General features: G+C 31.7%; 1 protein-coding gene and 1 long non-coding RNA gene across 4 annotated transcripts; both read right to left on the bottom strand.

Moving 5' to 3' along the window:
- Positions 1 to 2,777: 2,777 nt before the first annotated feature.
- On the bottom strand, positions 2,778 to 4,463 carry LOC107954901 (uncharacterized). Of its 3 annotated transcripts, none has more exons than XR_001699743.2 (5): positions 4,288 to 4,446; positions 4,087 to 4,179; positions 3,900 to 3,992; positions 3,409 to 3,508; positions 2,778 to 2,954 (listed from the first exon to the last, which is right to left on the bottom strand). It is a non-coding gene; the product is annotated as an uncharacterized lncRNA (long non-coding RNA). The 3 variants fall into 3 exon arrangements; XR_005916308.1 differs by having other exon boundaries at positions 4,381 to 4,399; XR_001699744.2 differs by lacking the exon at positions 3,409 to 3,508 and having other exon boundaries at positions 4,288 to 4,463.
- Positions 4,464 to 15,168: 10,705 nt separating this feature from the next.
- On the bottom strand, positions 15,169 to 17,855 carry LOC107956782 (DNA-directed RNA polymerases II, IV and V subunit 3). Its single transcript, XM_041096869.1, has 5 exons — positions 17,737 to 17,855; positions 17,522 to 17,618; positions 16,984 to 17,130; positions 16,553 to 16,885; positions 15,169 to 15,773 (listed from the first exon to the last, which is right to left on the bottom strand). Exons 1-5 carry the CDS (start codon positions 17,853 to 17,855, stop codon positions 15,501 to 15,503), a joined length of 969 nt encoding a protein of 322 aa, XP_040952803.1. The 3' UTR covers positions 15,169 to 15,500.
- Between the last annotated feature and the right edge of the window lie 2,384 nt (positions 17,856 to 20,239).

Raw genomic sequence — 20,239 nt, 5'->3', positions numbered from 1 at the left:
TTTAAAATATATTTTTAAATATTTTACTATATCCTTATAGGATACTTGTCAACTCCTTGACCTTGTTGAGTCTAAAAACTTCAATAATAGTGTACCAAATATTTTATCTTATTTATTTAGTTTTTAATTTAATTGAAAAACCAACAAATGTATTTTCTTTTCTCATATTTCAATATATATTTGTGTAAGATAATGGAAATAAGGGGTAAGTTTTAATTTAACACTCATGTTTTCAGTTTTGACTTGGTTTTGTTATGTTTCTAATTATTTTTTTTTCAAAACTAAACGATGTTTTGGATTTCTTATCCAAGACAAGTTTTGAGAAGCCTATATAGAGTTCAATAAGAATGTTGAATTCATCTGTGTATAACGTTACAAGCTTTGAGAAGTCTTAAGAGTAAGTAATAAAAAGTTGAGGTAATAGTGGTGAATATCGAACTATATCTGAGACAAGTTTTGTTGGATTGAAAAAGATGGAGAATTTGGGTAACCAAATCATTTGGTAAGAGACTACCCATTAAGAACTGGAAACCAAGATGATTGAACAGCTCAAGCATGTAGTAAAAATCAAAGTAAGACGAAAATAAGGAATGCTGAAAGATCGAATTCTGTAAAAGGAACTTCAAGTAAAAATTATGCTAACACCCGTTCGAAGGTATCAGCCGGTGTTTGTGATATGAGAACTCAAGATGATGACGAAATTCCTTTTTAGGGAGGGAGAATTGTAATACCCCCATTTGACGTAGCCTTGTTGATGATTTCTATCTGTCAGTGAAGTGCCATGAGTGACGAACTGTTGGATTTATAGGTAAGTTTGTTACAATTGTTTTGTTGTAGAAATTGGTTAATATAATTTTATAGTTTTAACATGTCATGAAAAAAAGAAAAATAGTATATTTTCTTTAATCCAATAATATACATGTATTAGAAACTTTATTATGAAAATTAAACTAATACAACTATATCAATTACAAGTAATTAAGATAATTTTTTATCATATATCAAAAGATTTACTTTAGATTCAATTATTTAAAATTTTGTATTTTACCTGTTCTACTTTTACATATAAATTGATAAATTTTACAATTTTATACTCTCTTTTTTTTTTTTTGATGGATAGTGATAAAGCATAACAAAATGTTTTAACTAAAATATGTTAATTCAACTTGGTGAAGAAGAAGAGAATGGTCATAACATTCTAACACCCAAAGAAATATGAGATTATATAATTTAGCATAATGAATCTGATATTTCCACAATAATTTAGTTTTCTAGGCTTCATACCTCTTTTGGATTCTTGTATCATTCCTCATCACATTACTCCATCTATGTTTTCCATTTAAAAAAACAAAACCACCTCAACCAATCAAACATTGCCACATATAGAGAAACCACTCTCCAAAAAATTCCTAAATATTGTAATATGCTTGACATAGATGGAATTTTTAGAAATAAATAAATAATAATAGGTTTGAGATAGTTTTCCCTGGCCATAATTGATGTTTATATATTTTTATCAATTTGGTCCATTTTTTTAAAGTTATTTTTCACCCTTAACATTTTAAAAAGAATTAATTTTACTACCAACTTTTTAAAATAGAAATACTAATTAAAATATTAAATTTTCAAATATGATAGCTCACATGGCAGTTTGCATCTATTTCATATTAATTTTTTGAATTTTTATGAAATTTTCATAAATATTTTTAATTTTTAATTTCTTATTTTTTTATATTTTTAGTACTATTTGTTGACATGTTATATAAGACAAATAATATCATGTAAGTAGAGGTGCTCATGGGCCAGTATGGGCCTGGTTCAACTAAAAATTTAGGCCCATTTATTAGGCCCGGCCTCGGCCTGACCCGACCCAAAAAATGAGCTTAAAATTTTGCCCAACCTAGATAAAAATGCTAAAACCCGGCCCCAACCCAGCCCTCCAATATTAATTTTTTATATTATTTTTATATAATTTTTAAATATATATAATACATCAAAAATACTAAAAACATCAAAATAAATATTTTCCAACAAATTGAAAATAAATTTTAAAAAATATGTGGACTTAAATAACACTAAGATAAATGCAACTTAACAAGCAAATGCCTCTAAAATAATAACAAAATTAACAAATGTCTTTAAAATAATAACAAAATTAACAATAAAATAAGTTTTATACAATATCCAAACAATAACAACAAAATAGTAGCAACATACACTACACCAAAACAGGCTTTTAGCGGCATTTTTTTAGGCCTTTAGCGGCGCTTTTTAGCACAGCTAAAAGTATTTGCGGCGCTTTCATTAGCGCAAAATGCCGCTAAAGATCATGCTCTTTAGCGACGCTTTTGCCACAAACGACGCTAAAGATCATGGCCTTTAGCAGCGCTTTTGCTACAAACGCCGCTAAAAATCATGACCTTTAGCGACGCTTCTATTACAAACGCCGCTATAAAAAATGACTTTTAGCGACGCTTTTTCACAAACGCCACTAAAAACATGCTTTTAAAAAAATTAATTAAATAATATTTATTTCTATGATAAATATTATATTATGTTTTATTTTTGAAATTTAAACTTTAAACTATATACTTTTAAGGATAAAAAAATAATTAAATTAAATTTTCTATTAAAATTTAAAATTTAAAGCTAAATATAAAAATTAATGAATTTAAATTTAGAATTAAAATATTATGTTTAAATAAATGAGCAATCTATCTCACAGCTCATCTGATCTATATTAAATCGGCCAAATATAAAAGAAGCTACAAAACACGTAATAATTAACAATCATGGTTAAAGAAGCTAGTACACAATGTAGCTACAAAAATTCAAGTTCCGACTAAGATAAACGACCATGGAATACAACATTAAATAACACTTCACTTGAAGAAGTGCTAAGCCTTGGCTTTTCCAGCTTGAAGAGATTGAATCCTCAACTACACCTTTAATATCTAAAGGATGCAAAACCAAATGATTAGATAAACCAACAAACTTGGTAAACAACGGAGACGTTAAAAATAAAAAATATATATAGCCATTAAGGCTCAAAAAAAAAATATAACAAACAATTATGTGCAACTTTAGTAGCAGGTTGAACCATACTAACAAACAATCTCAATCATAGCTCTTCCATGTGTCACAAATAGGCATTCTTTCTAATGATTGTCTAAACTATTCAATTTTTTAACAAGAAACAATAGTATTAATTTGCAAAAAGCAGAATTGAGATTGATTACATAAATCAATAAAAATAGAAAACAATTATAAATCTGGCTGATAACCAAATTATAGCAATTGTATGAAGACTAAATTAAGCATAAGCAGTGCCAAGCTAACAAAAATAGATCTAACACTTCAAAACAAGGATATGTTATTCCTAAAATTACTACAAAAAGTTTGACTTACTTTGCAGTTCATGTAAGTTAGACAACCATGGCTTGAAAGCAGTATGGCTGATTGATCCAGTATGCCATTTCTCAGACCTAAATACTCATTTTCAATCACCCTACATGTGCCATCATGTCAGATGTAGAAAAGGCTTAATATGTAATGGCAAAAAGGCCATCATTTTTTTGTGGAAAAGGCTTAATATGTCATGACAAAAATGGAAGCAATATTGCTTTAAGCATTTCTTGTGGAAACTCTTCATATACCAATTAAGCTGTATCTCATTGCTGACGAACACAAACACACAGATCTGTATATCCATATGCCAAAACTCATTACCCCTAGTAACAACCAACACAACAATCCCACCTTGTGCAGAACATACAATAAAGTGCAGATCCGAAAGGACAGTTATTTCACATACAAAGGCCAATTACTAATTAGTAATTTGGAACTTCACACAGATATTACTTCTTCTTCTTTTATTTTTTATACAGTTGAAATAATACCTTTCCATCATACTCTCACCGCGCCAGAACTTCCGGTGCTATATATGCTGGAGTTCCAACTGTTGATTTGGGTCTTGAATGCAACAGAGATGACTACACCAAGTGTTAAAAAAACAACTTAATGATTGGAAAATCATAAAGCAACTGACACTTAAGATGGACTATATATAATTAATTATTCCCAAACCTTAGAGTAACCGAAATCGCAGATTTTCAAACGAGGTGCAGGACTTCCATCTAAAAGGGTATTTTCTAATTTCAAATCTCTATGGCATATTTGCTGCAAACAAGAATAGGAACATGGAAACAATAAGTAGATTTAGTTCTTGCATTTGGCATAGACTAAGAAACATCAAGGTTTGATTTTTTTGAGTCAATCATTCTTTACCAAGTTGTTTCAGCTCACGGAGCCTGTATCATCAAAATCGAAAGAACAATAAATGAGATCTAAACCAATAATAAAATAAAAGTACACACATACCAATAATAAAAGTACAAACTTCAAAGAGAGCTGCGACCGGACAAAAAATTAAAAATAATAATTACAATAATCACACAAATTTCAAAACATTGTCGGCCATGGGAAGATTAGGGATTTTACGGGGGAAATTTTGGGTAAAATGGCGCAATTTTGTAAAGTAAAATGATTTTTTTTTGAGAAAAACGCCGCTATTGCTTATTTTTTGCAGCGTTTTTTAAAAAATGTCACAAAAAATATTTATTTCTAAAAATCTTTTATTTTGTTGTTAACAATTATTAGTTAAGTTATTTTATAAAATATTTATTATTTTTTTTATAAATTAAATTTTTATAAAAAACTAAGTACTCTCAAAATATAATATTTAAATATATCAAATGGTTTAAATCATTTAATCTAAATTTACATTAAATATTTTTAAATATAAAAACATTAATTAATTGTATAAAATTTTATCATTTAACAAATCTAAAGTAAACCTTAAATTCTAAACCATTTAATATATATAAAATTGATCTATTATCCCTTAAATAATTTAAACTATAATCATAATTTTAATATATTAAAATTAATATTATCTCTTTTACAATTATATAAGAAATTATTTAATATATAAATTAAAAACACCAATTAATATAAACCCTAAACCCTTAACCCCTATCTCTTAAACCTTAAATCATAAAATATAAACCCTAAACCCCTAACCCCTCTTTTACAATTATATAAGAACTTAATTAATATATAAATTAAAAAATACTAATTAATCTAAACCTTAAACCCTAACCTGACCCTAAAACTCTAAACCTTAAATCATTAATTCTTAACCCCTAACCCCTAACCCTAAACCCTTAACTACTACCCCCTAAACCTTATTTAATATATAAATTAAAAAATACTAATTAATCTAAACCTTAAACCCTATCCTAACACCGAATCCATAAACCCTAAATTTCTAACTCTTAATCTCTAACACCTAACCCTTAACCCCTAAATCACAATCCTTAAACCAGAATCCCTAATCCATAATCCATAATTCCATAATCTATAAACCTTAAAATTGTAACTCCTAAACCAGCCTTAAATCCTAAATTAATCATATACCCTAAAACATATACCTTAAAACATATATATTAAACCCTGAATTATAATGATAATTAATTAAATATTCTAAAATTAAGACTATCGTATCATTTACAATTATATATGAAATTATTTAATATATAAATTAAAAATCAATTAGTCATGTACCCAAAAAATTTTAAAATTATTTTAAATAATAGTATTTTAATTTTTCTATTTTTAACAAATATTTTTCTATGTTTTTTTTATTTCAAATTATTTCTACGTGTCATTATTTCAAATTTATCCATTTTTAACAAATATTCAATTAAAAATAATTTGCATTAATATAAATAAACAAATTAAATAGTAAATAGAGAAATAAAATGTTTTTGCGGCACTTTATCAAAAATGCCGCTAAAAGCCTGAGCATTAGCGACGCTTTTTCGGCGCATTTTCAAAAACGCCACTAAAAGCTTGAGTATTATGGGCAATTTCTAATACGATGTTCCATCAACCCACAATGCAAACATGCCCCCAATCTCCTCCTACACTTGTCCGGATGACGCCTACCATAGTCACTGCATGGTTGAACCCTAATAGGAGCAACTAGAACTTTCACTTTAGAATGCCCATCAGGTGTAGCCCGTTTCTTAGACCTCTGAAGAGAATTAAAAGGCTCTAAATCCCTCTTATTCTTGCCCCTCTCTCAGTCTCTATTCTGGCACTCTACGTGCTTAACCTATTCGACGATCTTCACATTGTCCACCAGAGCGGTGTACTCTCACTCTCGTTACGGGGCTATCAAAATCGTTACACTGTTCCTCAGACCATCCTCAAACTGGACATACTTTTCGTATTCAGATGCTACCATCCATCAAGCGCAGTGGCTCAGTCTTAGCAATTCGGCCTCAGATTTGGCCATAGTCCTATCACCTTGCGTGAGATTTATAAACTCACGCCTACGAGCATATACATAGCTCGCACCCACATACTTCCCCTAGAAGGTGGTTTTGAAATAATCTCAATTAAGACGATCCAATTGAGTACCCTCCTCAACCAATAACCACCACTAGTATGTCTCGTCGCGAAGCAAAAAAACTGCACCCTTCAGTTTCTGCTCAGGAGTGTAGTCCATATCGTTCATTATTTTTTCAGTGACCTCCAACCAGTATTCTAGTACGATAAGGGCGACTCCAATGACACCCTTAAACAATTCAGCACTATTAGACCAGATTCGTTCAATTATCGACCCATGGCTTTCAAATCCAGAATGGGGTCCAATGACCCTCTTTAAAACTCTCAGCATGGCTTAGGACAGTGCGTCGTCCCTAGCCGAGCCACTTTAAGACCTGATCTCGACAGTAGGTGTAGCTGGAGTCTCGCTCGCATCCAAATTAGGCATACTACCCAGTGAGAAAGACTTAACTCGAGTCCTCTTACGACACCCACCGTGCCTACGAACACCACGACCACGTGTTCCACGAGCGCTCATTGCTTTCAAAGTTTTATCTACATTATGAAATTTTTTATGCATCGGTTTCGGTATTTATTAGCAAGTATATTATGCTTCAAGTATTTATAAGAAGTTTCAGAAATCTTTCAGAAGTTTTAGTCTCTAACTAACTCGGTATAGTTTCAGACAATTCTAACTATAGTATTTTTAAGTTTAGAAGTGCTTACAAGATCAGCACCGGAGACTTAGTGTACCATATACTTTACTAAAAAAATAAATTTGTAGAAAATCGATTCCTTTACAAATACAATTTTAAACTAAAATTCGCAGCCCGAATTTTGTAACCTGGCTCTGATACCACTAAATGTAACACCTTAAACCCGGCTTAGACGTTATGGTTGGATCTAGGGGTGTTATGAAGAAGGGTTTTCGCATCTAACCTTATCACGTTAAAACCTCATATAGTTTATTACTCAAAAAGAGTTCATATTTTATAAAAACATATTTCTTGTTATATTTGTTACTGAAACCTTAAATAGTTTTTTTCTTTCAGAAAAACATAGGTTGGAGCAGAAATATTCGAAGTCGTTATATTTTGAAAACCAAATTCATATTTTCTAAAATGTTTATTTGCGTGAAACCGTTTTATTCATTTCTAATGTGTTTATGTCACTTACACTTGTAGTATATAACTCCGGTTGCAACTTAATTGTGTTTGGATGACTACACAACTTGTTTTATGTAGTTGATATCTTTTGATAAAATATTTTTGAATATTTTAATGCATATACACGAAGAATTTTTGTATCATTTTATTACGTTAAAATGTGAAAAAAAATCAAATTTGAAGACTTTCAATATGATTGATTTTTCTTATTTAGAGAGATTTGTTTTCTTAAGAAGTTTATTCCTAGAACATATTTTTTTTATTTGATTTCATATTGAAGACTGGATTAAGATAAATTAAAGGAGATTGGAGTTCACATTGATTCTAATTTTGAGAAGCCAATATATGTCTATATAAAAAAAATCTTGTTTATTCTGTAATGTACGAAATCAAGTCATTGATTTGCTGAAAAGATGGAAAGAACATCAATCAAAAGACCCTAACATTGGATGGCATGAATTATTCATACTTGAAAACAAAAATGAAGATGTTCATTAAGTTCATAGATGAGAAAGTTTGACGATTAATATTAACAAATTAGGAGCCTCCAAGAACTGATGTGAGTTGTATGAAGACCCCAAAGGTTGAAGTCACGTGAACTGGTAACGTGGACAAGCTGGCCAATGAAAAAGCTAAAGCCCTCAATATGATCTTTAATGAAGTAGACCCCTAATAGTTCCAATATGTCTCTAAGTGTACTACTTCTAAAGAAGCTTGGATTGTCCTTGAGACTGCTCATAAAGGAACCAAGATTATCAAGCACTCCAAGCTACGAATGTTGTCAATAAAGCTTGAAACCTTGAGGATACCAAAGAACAAATTTTTGTCTAATGTCTATGCAAAATTATGTGACATAACAAATCAAGCATTGCTCTTAATGAAGATTATTCCTAAGTTAAGCTAGTTAGAAAAGTGCTTAGGTATTTAGTTGAACAATTCATCATCAAAGTGACTATTATAAAGAAGGATAAGGACATTCATACAATGAGGATTTAGGAACTCTAAAACATCCTATTTTTTAGTGGTGTCAGAAACAATGATTTCAGGACCTCAATTCTGATGTGTGAGTTAGAAAATATTATTTATTTAAAATCTACGAAGTTATATGAATGTCATATTACAATTTGGTCCGATAATTTTGATATTTAGATAGTTAATTAAGAAAAAAAGTTTAAATTGTAAACTTAACAAAAGTGAACTATTACAGAATTTTTTAGTGTTTAGGGGTTTAATTAAGCAAATGGACCATTGTTATCACATTAGTTCATGGACGATGACATTATTTATTTTTTAAGGATGATTAAACTTAGTTAATGGTATAATTATTTTAAGAAAAATAAACTATCATCTTTCTTTTCTTCCATGGCCATATGTTAGGGGGAAGCTTAGGGTTTTATTTTCAACTTTGTTTCTTCAATTGGTAAGTGAATTCAAGCAAGTTTCTTGTAATTTTTATGTTTTTGGAATCCCGGGAGCTTGATTTAGCTAACTCAGGACTAGTTTGCGAAACTATTTAAGTTTGTTAAAGTTTCCATTGATGTTTTCTTAAAGCTTTTATGGTTATTTGGTTAGTTTTGAATTTTAGATATGTTAATAGACTCGTTTGTAAAATAAAAGTTGTTAGTTTTGAACATAGGGACTAAAATACAATAAGTTCAAATGTGTAGGAAAATTCTAATTTTTTGTGTATTAATGGACTGTTGGAGGACTAAATTGAGGTTGATTTTGAAATTGAAACTCAAATGTAGAATTATAATAGTATTGGTTTTAGGGACTAAATTGTGATAAATGTAAAAGTTGAGAGGTTTTAGTATAAATAAACTTGAATTGGGACATGAGATTTAAATTTTTTTTTATGTTGCTTGGAGTGATTAATTAAACTAAATTAAATTTTAGATCAATAATCTCAATGGTCGAAGGACGTACGAGGAAAAGGAAATTTTGTCGATTAGTCCCTAATAGTTGAATCGTTACCAGTTTGTGAAGTAAGTTCATATATTATGAAGCTACTCATTTATTTTTTTGAAACTAAGATTATTGACATTTATTGTCGTTGGTCTGGATTTATAATGTACCTCAGTATGTCCCGACGAAATTAGTAAATGCTCGTATACGAACTTGTGATTTTTGCCCAGGTTCCCAACTCCTGCATATGTTGCGGACTGGAGAATAATGATTTAGGTTCCCAAGTCCTACATATGTTGCGAACTAGAGAATATAGAATATTAAACATTGGCCAAGCAAATTATCGTGTAGGTTGACTCTATTAGGTAACCGGGTACTACTGTTTTCATTTGTATGTTAAGGTATTTTACGAAATTTAATTGAGAAGGTTGCCTTTAAAGTCTTGGAAACTTATTTGTGAAATTGATTAAAGAATTTATGTGATTTGATTATGGGATTATAGTTGGTTTACTTGGAATTGACAATAATTATAGATGTTCATATGATTGAGCTCAAGCATGTTGCCTATTTTAATGATGTGGATTGAATTTTGATAGGTTAAATTATATCTCAATTTGAGTTTTGTATATTATAGGATTAGAGGTAAGTGATATTTAAATTGTATGAGCTTATTAAGTATTTGATATACTTATCCGTATTTTTTTTTTGTAGACTGTGGACATTCGAGACGTGTCGATCGGATCAACAAGGAGCTTGCACCTACTGTCACTTGATTTGGTTGATTTTTGAAGTTTTATAGTTGGGTTACTTGTGGCATGTATATAGAATGTTTATGTACAAGCTAAAAATCATGTTTGGATATTTTTGTTGTGAATAAGATTGTATGAAACTTAGATGTATTAAATGTTAGAACGTCGGTCAAGTTTTGGTTAGCTTATTATGTTTTTAGGTAAGTATTTTTGCAGCGTTTTTTTAAAAAAATGCCACAAAAAAATATTTATTTCTAAAAATCTTTTATTTTGTTGTTAACAATTATTAGTTAAGTTATTGTATAAAATATTTTTTATTATTATTTTTTATAAATTAAATTTTAAAAAAAAAACTAAGTACTCTCAAAATATAATATTTAAATATATCAAATGGTTTAAACCATTTAATCTAAATTTACATTAAATAATTTTAAATATAAAAACATTAATTAATTGTATAAAATTTTATCATTTAACAAATCTAAAGTAAACCTTAAATCCTAAACCATTTAATATATATATAAAATTGATCTATTATATCTTAAATAATTTAAACTATAACTATAATTTTAATATATTAAAATTAATATTATCTCTTTTACAATTATATAAGAAATTAATTAATATATAAATTAAAAACACCAATTAATCTAAACCCTAAACCCTAAACCCCTAGCTTCTAAACCCTAAATCATAAAATATAAACACTAAACCCCTAACCCCTCTTTTACAATTATATAAGAACTTAATTAATATATAAATTAAAAAATACTACTTAATCTAAACCTTAAACCCTAACCCGACCTCGAATCTCTAAACCCTAAATCATTAATTCTTAACCTCTAACCCCAACCCCTAATCCTAAACCCTAAACCCTAACTAATACCCTTAAACCTTATTTAATATATAAATTAAAAAAACTAATTAATCTAAACCCTAAACCCTATCCTAACACCGAATTCATAAACCCTAAATTTCTAACTCTTAATCTCTAATACCTAACCCTTAACCCCTAAATCACAACCCTTAAACCAGAATCCCTAATCCATAATCCCTAATTCCATAATCTATAAACCTTAAAATTGTAACTCCTAAACCAGCCTTAAATCCTAAATTAACCATATACCCTAAAACATATACCTTAAAACATATATATTAAACCCTGAACTATAATGATAATTAATTAAATATTCTAAAATTAAGACTATCGTATCATTTACAATTATATATGAAATTATTTAATATATAAATTAAAAATTAATTAGTCATGTACCCAAAAAATTTTAAAATTATTTTAAATAATAGTATTTTAATTTTTCTATTTTTAACAAATATTTTTCTATGTTTTTTTATTTCAAATTATTTCTACGTGTCATTATTTCAAATTTATCCATTTTTAACAAATATTCAATTAAAAATAATTTGCATTAATATAAATAAACAAATTAAATAGTAAATAGAGAAATAAAATGTTTTTGCGGCGCTTTATCAGGCTTTTAGCGGCGCTTTTCAAAAACGACGCTAAAAGCCTGAGCATTAGCGGCGCTTTTTCAAAAACGCCGCTAAAAGCCTGAGCATTAGCGGCGCTTTTTCAAAAATGCCGCTAAAGATCTGTGTATTAGCGGCGCTTTTCCAAAAATGCCGCTAAATCTCTGAGCATTAGAGGCGCTTTTTCAAAAACGCCGCTAAAGAACCAAATGGTCAGAAAACGATGCCATTGGGCATAGGTTTTTTTGCGGCGTTTTTCCAAAAAACGTTGCTAATGCTAATTTTTAGTGGCGCTTTTTTGGAAGCGCAGCTAATGCTCGATCTTTAGCGGCGTTTTATGTAAAGCGCTGCTAATGCTCGATTTTTAGCGGCGTTTTTTGTTCAAACGCCACTAAAAATGCCGCTAAAAGCCTGTTTTGGTGTAGTGATAATAGTAAAATGGTAGCAAAATAGGAAAAAAATAACAAGAAAATAACATTCAAAAACAAAAGAAAAGAGCAAATTTTTTGTCCTTTAATGAATTCAGGTTGGGCTGGATCGAGCCCGGGCCAAAAATGTCTTACCCGAATCTCGGCTTATTTTTTAAATGGACCTTATTTTTTGTTCAAGCCCATTTTTTGGGCCTATATTTTTACCCAAGCCCTCCCACATTTCGAGTGGGTCTTCAGGCCGGGTGGCCCAATCCATGATCAAATCTACATGTAAGTATGAAATACACGTGGGTTATCATGCGGATTATCACGTCAACATTATCAAAATTTTAATATTTTTTAGTCATTATATCTGTTAAAAACGTTTTGACTCTTTATGAAAAGTTAATGATAAAATTTAATTTAAAGTAAGAATAAAAGGTGAAATTAGTAGAGAAGGTAAATTATTATCTTTATGTTTTTCTAAAAAGTAAAAAGAGAATGTTATTGTAATTTTTGGGCAAAATACCAATAAAAGTCTTTTTTTTTAAATTACCGAAATAGGCTAGGTAAAAAATTAATTACCGGAATGGGCCTATTTCCCAGAAAATGCGTCCACGACAGTGCGTTGTCATGTGACAAAGTAGGAAAACGCTTCCTCAAGGAAGCGCTTTGTCCACATGTACAGAAAACGCGTCCTTGAGGGCGCGCTTTGTGTCCACGTGGACAAAACGCTTCCTTGAGGAAGCGTTTTCCCTGTGTCTCTGCGTTAGGGTTAGGGTTAGGGTTTATGGTTTAGGGTTTATGGTTTAGGGTTTAGGATTAAGGTTTTAGGGTTTAAAGTTTTAGGGGTTTAAAGGAAAAAATTAAATAAATAAGGGCTAGGGTTTAGGGTTTCTTAATTAAATTAATTATAAATTTTTCAAAATTAGATTAAGGTTTCGTGTTTATGGTTTTTAAAGAAAAATTAATGAAATTAAGGTTTAAGGTTACTTGATTAAATTAATTATAAATTTTTAAAAAATCATATTAGGGTTTAGTGTTAAGGGTTTTTAAGGAAAAATCAAACAAATTAGGGTTTAGGGTTACTTGAGTAAATTAATTATAAATTTTAAACAATTTAGATTAAGGTTTAGTGTTTAGGGTTTTAAGGAAAAACTTAAATAAATTAGGGTTTGGGGTTTAGGGTTACTTAATTAAATTATTTGTTAATTTAAAAAAGATCCTACGTGGATGCTTTTTTGCTACAGTATTTACTGAAAAAATAATTTTGAGAAGACGTTTCTGAGCAAATGGTGGCAAAAACGCTTTAAGTAGGATGTATTGTCAGCAAAAGTACTGAAAGAAGCTCCCACGTGGACGCTCTTTTGCTACAGTAGTTCCTGAAAAAATAATTTCGAGAAGACGTTTCTGAGCAAATAGTGCCAAAAACGCTTTAAGCAGGATGCATTGTCAGCAAAAGTACTAAAAGAAGCTCCTACGTGGATGCTTTTTTGCTACAGTAGTTCCTGAAAAAATAATTTCGAGAGGACGTTTCTGAGCAAATAGTGTCAATAACGCTTTAAGCAGGATGCTTTGTTAGCAAAAGTACTGAATGAAGCTCCCACGTGGATGCTTTTTGCTATAGTAGTTCCTATTTGGCCTGAGGCTATAAATGAGCCAAAAGTTTTTCTTAGATTGCATAAGTTACAGCAAAAAAATTAAAGAGGCTAAGAAGGATAGAAATTGAATATGAGTGAACGTATTAGTGCTGTTATTTACTATGATGGTAAGGTTCGTTACACTGAGAACGGTGTTATTTTTTTATTGGAGAATATAGTGCGACTGGTTTTTAACTAGAACATAGATTTGACAGAACTTCGTAAAAGAATTAAGGGCACATTTGGTTCGCTATATTGGATTAGAGGTGTAATGGATTAGAGGTGTATTGGAATAGAGGTGTAATAGCAAATCAACTGTTTGGTTGAATGTAATGGAATAGAGGCGTAATAGTAATCTTGTGTTTGGTTGAATGGAATAGAGGTGTAATAATAGCATAATGGAAAAAACTAAAATGACTAGAATACCCTTAGCATAAATTTGTTTTGGTAAATGATTATTGTTATTGTTATTTAAATTTTAATAAGATTATTATTATCAATAATAAATAATTTAATCATATTTAAACATAATTATTATTAAATATATTATAATTAAAATATATAATTTAATAAAATTCTTAATAATTAATATTCTTATATGAATTTACTCAAATCATAATATATGATACTATAAAAGAAAATTTGAAATAATTAATATTAAATATATTTTAATTAAAATATATGATTTAATAAAATTTAAAATAATTATAACTAATAAATTATATTTTATGAATTTGTATAATTTAAAATAATAATTATTACATATAATATAATAATATATAATTTCATAAAATTCTTGATAATAAATTTTCTTATATGAATTTATACAATTTAAAATAATTAATATTAAATATAATTTAATAATGATATATAATTTCATAAAATTCTTAATAATAAAATGTTCTTATATGAATTTACTAAAATCAAAATATAACTTGAGAATTATATTCTGCATAAACACTCAATCCGAGTTCCAAACATACGTGCCAAGGAAGACGATTATTAAACGTATCATTGTATTATTTTGGCTTGTTTTATGTTTAAGTTGATAAGAGAATTCTTGGACCGCCAAGATTTACATAAATTAAGTAAAATTTAGTTTCAACTGTATCGGTTCAAATTAGATCAATTGATTCACAAATAAGTGTAAATCAGTTGAACCAAGAAAAAATTTAATTGAACTCGTGATTAAAGATGGACGAACTCATTGAACCGAAAATTGATGGTTTGATCAGTTTGACCGTCAATTTAATTCTGAAGACTTCCATAAAGGCTCAAGTAGAGAAGCAGAATAAGAATGGAGTAATAAAGTTGTAGTCATATAAGTTTTTACTGTAGTTGTAGCCACCATTTTTAAACCTAGATGACAACTTGACGAAGCCAAAGGGAAACTTAATCTCGACATACAATAGAGGCAAAAAGCGAAATGCTACTATACATTTCAACCAGCTAAAAGCTCACTGATGAATCACTGGTGGGAAGAAACAACAAAGCAGAAACATAAATACAAAGGCTGATAGTTTGGACAAAGTAATAAGCTACAGGCTAAATCATTTGCCAGTCCATGCTTTGCTGGCTTTTAAGTTTAAAACAAATGGCATATAGCTGACAATTTTCATCGAGGAAAACAAGTAGTCCTTTGTATCCAAAATATCTCAAGAGTTTTAAACAAAAGGAAGTTAGTTAGATGTAAACACACCTTTTCTGAAACCTACAAATGTCAATGGCTAGTTCTTAATTACAAGCAGATCATCCTCCTTGCATATGGGCACCTAGTTCACCAAACTGATCATCAGCTTCCACAGTATCCTCAGACAGGCAAACTGCATCCAGCTTCTGTTTCAGGATTTCTATAGCATTAAGAACCAACTGAGAAGTTTTGATCGCACTAGTGGATTCAACTGTAAAGATGAATCTGTCTTCTTTGGCATATATCTCTACAATACCTGGCTTGCCCATAGCTTCAGCTTTCTTTAGCACCTCATCGTCATAGGTATACGCCTCTGGATCAACCACCACAACCTGTTTTCAAGATAAAAATAGAATTCATAGTTAGCAGCGCCAACAGCAGCAGTAGTGAAATAGCATAACCTCCAATTTTTGGCTCACAATATAGGGATTGAAACAATGCACTCAACATACATGAAACATATGATGCTCAAGCAAGTCAGAACATCTATCTACACAAAATATGAGGCAAAAAAGCACTAATCAAACGAACTAATTCCGAAATGCTCCAACACTCACTGCAATAATAGTCAGTAACAACATTACGGTATCATTGGAGACTTCCTATAGAAATAAGGTTTTCAACACAGTAATGGCAGCAGTAGCAAGCAGGCCCCATTTAAATGAAAGCAGAAAGAAATGTAATTTGACACCTCGTATCTTTAGCTTTGAGATAAACACAGGGTGGTATTAACAGCCCTAATAAGAGGAGAAACACTCCAATCCAGAAACCTAAACTGAAGCTCAAGTTCTATCAATATCCTCATGATTCACAAAAGTAAAAGGCACATAAGAGGAACTTTTGTAAGAAACATATAAAGACAAAATGCTACTAAAACATATCCACATTTTAAGCTCAAGCAAACTAGAAACTCTAAAAGGAAAGACCTTGTTGACGTGCAAAGCAATTCAATCCTCCTATTGGACAGACCATAGATGTAATTAATCAAAACCAGCAATTGCTTTAATAATCCAGAAGCTCTAGTGATAGCCAACACAACCCAAAGTTTAATCCCAAACAATTTCTTTGTTAGAATAGATGTAATGATGTAGAAAGTAAAGGCATAGCATACCTGTTGGGTATTTGGGTCAATGTCAAAGACTTTAGTTGGACTACTCTCAACAAAGCTTAGCTTCTCTTCAAGCGTCAAGCTTTCCATCAAATCTTCATTGATATGAATCTCAGGTTCATACATAAAAGTCATCGTCGCAGCAGGTGACCATTTGGCGTGATCTTTCCCTATCCATTTCCTCGCAATTGCCCTCAGCCTCAGTTCTTGCCCTCGCCGTAACTTCACAATAATAATCCCTCTGAAAAGAAACAATTTCAGTTGTACGAACGACTTGTTAAGGGAACCACTAACGTCACCTAGTGCCCAAGCCAATGATATATGAGGCCTTGGATCCTGTAGGTTAACAAATAATATGATATAAGAATAAGATCATTGCTCTGCATTTTATAAAGTATTGATTAGAGTTGGCAATTAATTATAACGGCATAGACCTTATAGAACTCGGGAAGATTGTGAAACTTGTAAACCTCGTTAACAGCCTGAATTTGCTTAGTTATCTGCGAGTTAATTGCAACAAAGTAAATGCCATTTATTTGGAAATAAAAGAACAGTGGAATATAGAGGGAAAAGAAAAAGAACTGCAAGATGAGCATCCCGATTTGTTCTACATAATATAGCCATCCTACTAAGAGCAGATACGACTTAAATACTTAATTGTCAGGAAATGAGAATAGAACAAATACCCGACCAGTATGACAAACCAGTGCAAAATAAACATTATTTAGAAGTTTTTACTCCAACTGAAGCATCAATCTCTAAATTATATACCACTTTTAGAAACATAACTTGGAAACCCAAGCATCTCTATACAAAATAAGATAGGCAATAAAGCTATGGTATATCATCCTCTTTCTTTAGCTTTTCTTTTTCACTTGAGATGTCCATATATATAAACAATGAAAGCAAGCTCAATATGCAAAAGAATTACAATTTCAGTAAAAGAAAAAAGGAAAACTCTAGCACACTTACCTCGGGTAATCCTCCCATAACAACTTCGAGTGAAAGAAAGGTGCGCGTTCGATCATCATTGATAAAAACCTCCCATTTGTTAAAATCAATCCAATACCTACTTGCAATAAGAACAAAGATCAAAACCATATCCTTGAATCATAAGGAAGAAAACCTAAAGATTATTTATTTAATAATGGAATTAAGCATAATAATAGTAAAGAATAACATCAAACCGCTTTTGAAACAGGAGGCAGAGGGAGAGGAGACGACAGCGTCTCCTCCTTTTGGGGATTGGAATTGGCAGGAAGAGACAGCGTAGGGGAGTGGTCGAAGTCGAAGTCCGATGAGTCATTATCTCCATATGTTGCTCTTAGCACTTAGGGAACAGCTGCCACTTCCGGTTCGTATGTACGCTTAGGGCAAATCAGCAGAAGTTAGAAGGAAGGAACAGAAGAGGCAAAGGGGAACAGAAGAGGCAGAGGGTAAAATAGGGAGGGGAAACTGAAGAGGCATCTAATCTGGGCAAAAGAGAGGGATTAGAAATCGGTGGTTTTCACCGATTAGAAAAGTAATGTATTACACGCGTATTAGCAATACATTGAACCAAACGACGGAATAAAGAGGGATTAGTGGGGCCCACCGATGCCAATACACCCAACCAAACATGGCATAAGTGTAAAATATTTGGAACGACGCTAATGAAAGTTCTGTCTATTACGTATCGGTTTTGTTCTTCTGTTGATCTGGTGACATATGACTCATTCGACATAAAAGGTGCTTGTAACTTGGAGGAAATGGTGCAAACTCATCTCGCTAGTGAAGCACCCTATATTGAGTTATATGTACAATTTACATCGCCAAATGCACTTGCGGCTGCTGTTCGAGAGGTATACACGACCCCTACCGACACTCGGTTAGTGGGTTACAAAACACAAAACTGCCCATGTTTGGTAGCGATATGGAATACACAACCCCTGCACGACACACCGTCAGTGGATGAGACATGCACCTCGGTAGGTCGATGTTTGATGTTGGAAATACGTATTGGGGAACGGCATCAACTTCTAGTGGTTGGCAATCTACATCCAATTGGGGACGTTATGAAATGCCCAGAAGAAAGGATGATGTATTCTCTACGACGTTCACAGGTGAGGAGACCGCGTACGTTACATATGATGGTGGGTTAGAAGATGACTCTGATGTGGATCCACCTCGAGAGCCCGGGCCCGATGATGCAGAAGTTGCATTATTCTCTAAACCGAAGCCTATTCCAACTGAACCTGAAGATGTTGAATGGGGTTCAGATGAAGAAGAAGATCCACGATTCAGGGCATACTAGCCTCCAACCCACATGCATAATGTCGATCTATCTGCAGATGATGCGTTGGAGTTTCTAGATCTACCACATAGAATACGTGATCGTACAAGTTCTCTTTTGGATTCGAGTGAATTTGAAGTTGGTAATGAGTTTTTCCAATAAGGATAGTTTTATTGGTGCATTGACATAACATAGCAACAATAATGGCGTTAACGACCACGTGGTTAAATCCAAAGCTGATAAGTTTGAGGTGAAGTGTGCAGTGCAAGATAGTACATGTTCATGGAAAATCTACGCCTCGTTGAGGAAAAGAACAAGGTTGTGGGAGATAAAAAATTACAAAGGTCCACATACCTGTGCTGCAAGTACAGTATTTAGGGTTTTTGAATAATATTGTTATTATGTAATGTTTCATTATTTAACGTACTTCGTTGACATGTATTTCACAAGATCATCCCAAGATGGATTCAGCTATGTTAGCTAGCTTAATACTACCCACGGTGAAGGCAGATCCAAGGATTTCAGTGCTGGTCTTAATTACTAATATTCGTAGGCAAATGGGGTACACGCCCTCTTACCGCAAGGCTTGGATAGCTAAGCAGAATGCGTTGGAGAAGATGCATAATGGGTGAGATGCTTCATATAATGAAATATGGCAGTGGTGTCAAGTGCTAGAGAGATACGTCCCAGGTTGCATAATAGACCTTGAAACGGAACATGCGTATTACAATGGTCGATTGCTATGTGGATGCCAAGTGTTCAAACGCCTATTTTGGACCTTTAAGTAATGCTGAGACGTATTTCTATACTGCAAGTCATTGGTACAAATTGACGGTACCTTTATGTTTGGTAGATATACCCATCTGCTATTACTAGCAGTGGCACAGGATGGTAGTGGGAGAATTCTTCCAATTGCGTTTGCAATAACACCGGGGGAGTCAGCTGATGACTCGGATTTCTTTCTATCTAGGTTAAAGAGGCATGTGTGCCCCCAACATGATATCTGTTTTATTTCAGATTGGGGCACCAGAATACTAGCCGCAATTAAGCGACAGGGAAGCTTATGGCAGCGCACATACCATCGGTATTGCCTAAGGCACGTTGCTTCTAACTACTAGAGGCAATATCCATTTAAAAGTGAACAACGACAAGTGACCAACATGGGTATTTAGTCTCTATTAATATAATTTCGTTTGTCATTTTGAATTTATTCTAAAAGAAAGAGTGGTATGTAATATTGGCTATAAACTTATATTGTCAGGGTATGAAATAAGTAAAGACCGTTTTCATGAGATGTTGGCAGTTTTGTGTTCAATTAACGGCGAAGGCGCGGACTGCCTCTGTAACATACCTTTCAAACTGTGGGCACAAGCATACGACAGTGGCCAATGATATGGTCATATGACCTTAAACCTGGC

The sequence above is a fragment of the Gossypium hirsutum genome, chromosome D07 (assembly GCF_007990345.1).
Source record: "Gossypium hirsutum isolate 1008001.06 chromosome D07, Gossypium_hirsutum_v2.1, whole genome shotgun sequence".
Lineage (NCBI taxonomy): Eukaryota > Viridiplantae > Streptophyta > Magnoliopsida > Malvales > Malvaceae > Gossypium > Gossypium hirsutum.
The sequence above is the reverse complement of the archived record's forward strand: the minus strand, read 5'-3'. Positions and strand labels throughout refer to the sequence as shown.

Coding starts and splice junctions, on each gene's coding strand:
- LOC107956782 (XM_041096869.1), bottom strand. CDS start 17,855: ATGACTCATCGGACTTCGACTTCGACCACTCCCCTACGCTGTCTCTTC. Junction 17,131..17,521: donor TTATGGGAGGATTACCCGAG/GTAAGTGTGCTA, acceptor CTCATCTTGCAG/TTCTTTTTCTTTTCCCTCTA. Junction 16,886..16,983: donor ATCTTCCCGAGTTCTATAAG/GTCTATGCCGTT, acceptor GTTAACCTACAG/GATCCAAGGCCTCATATATC.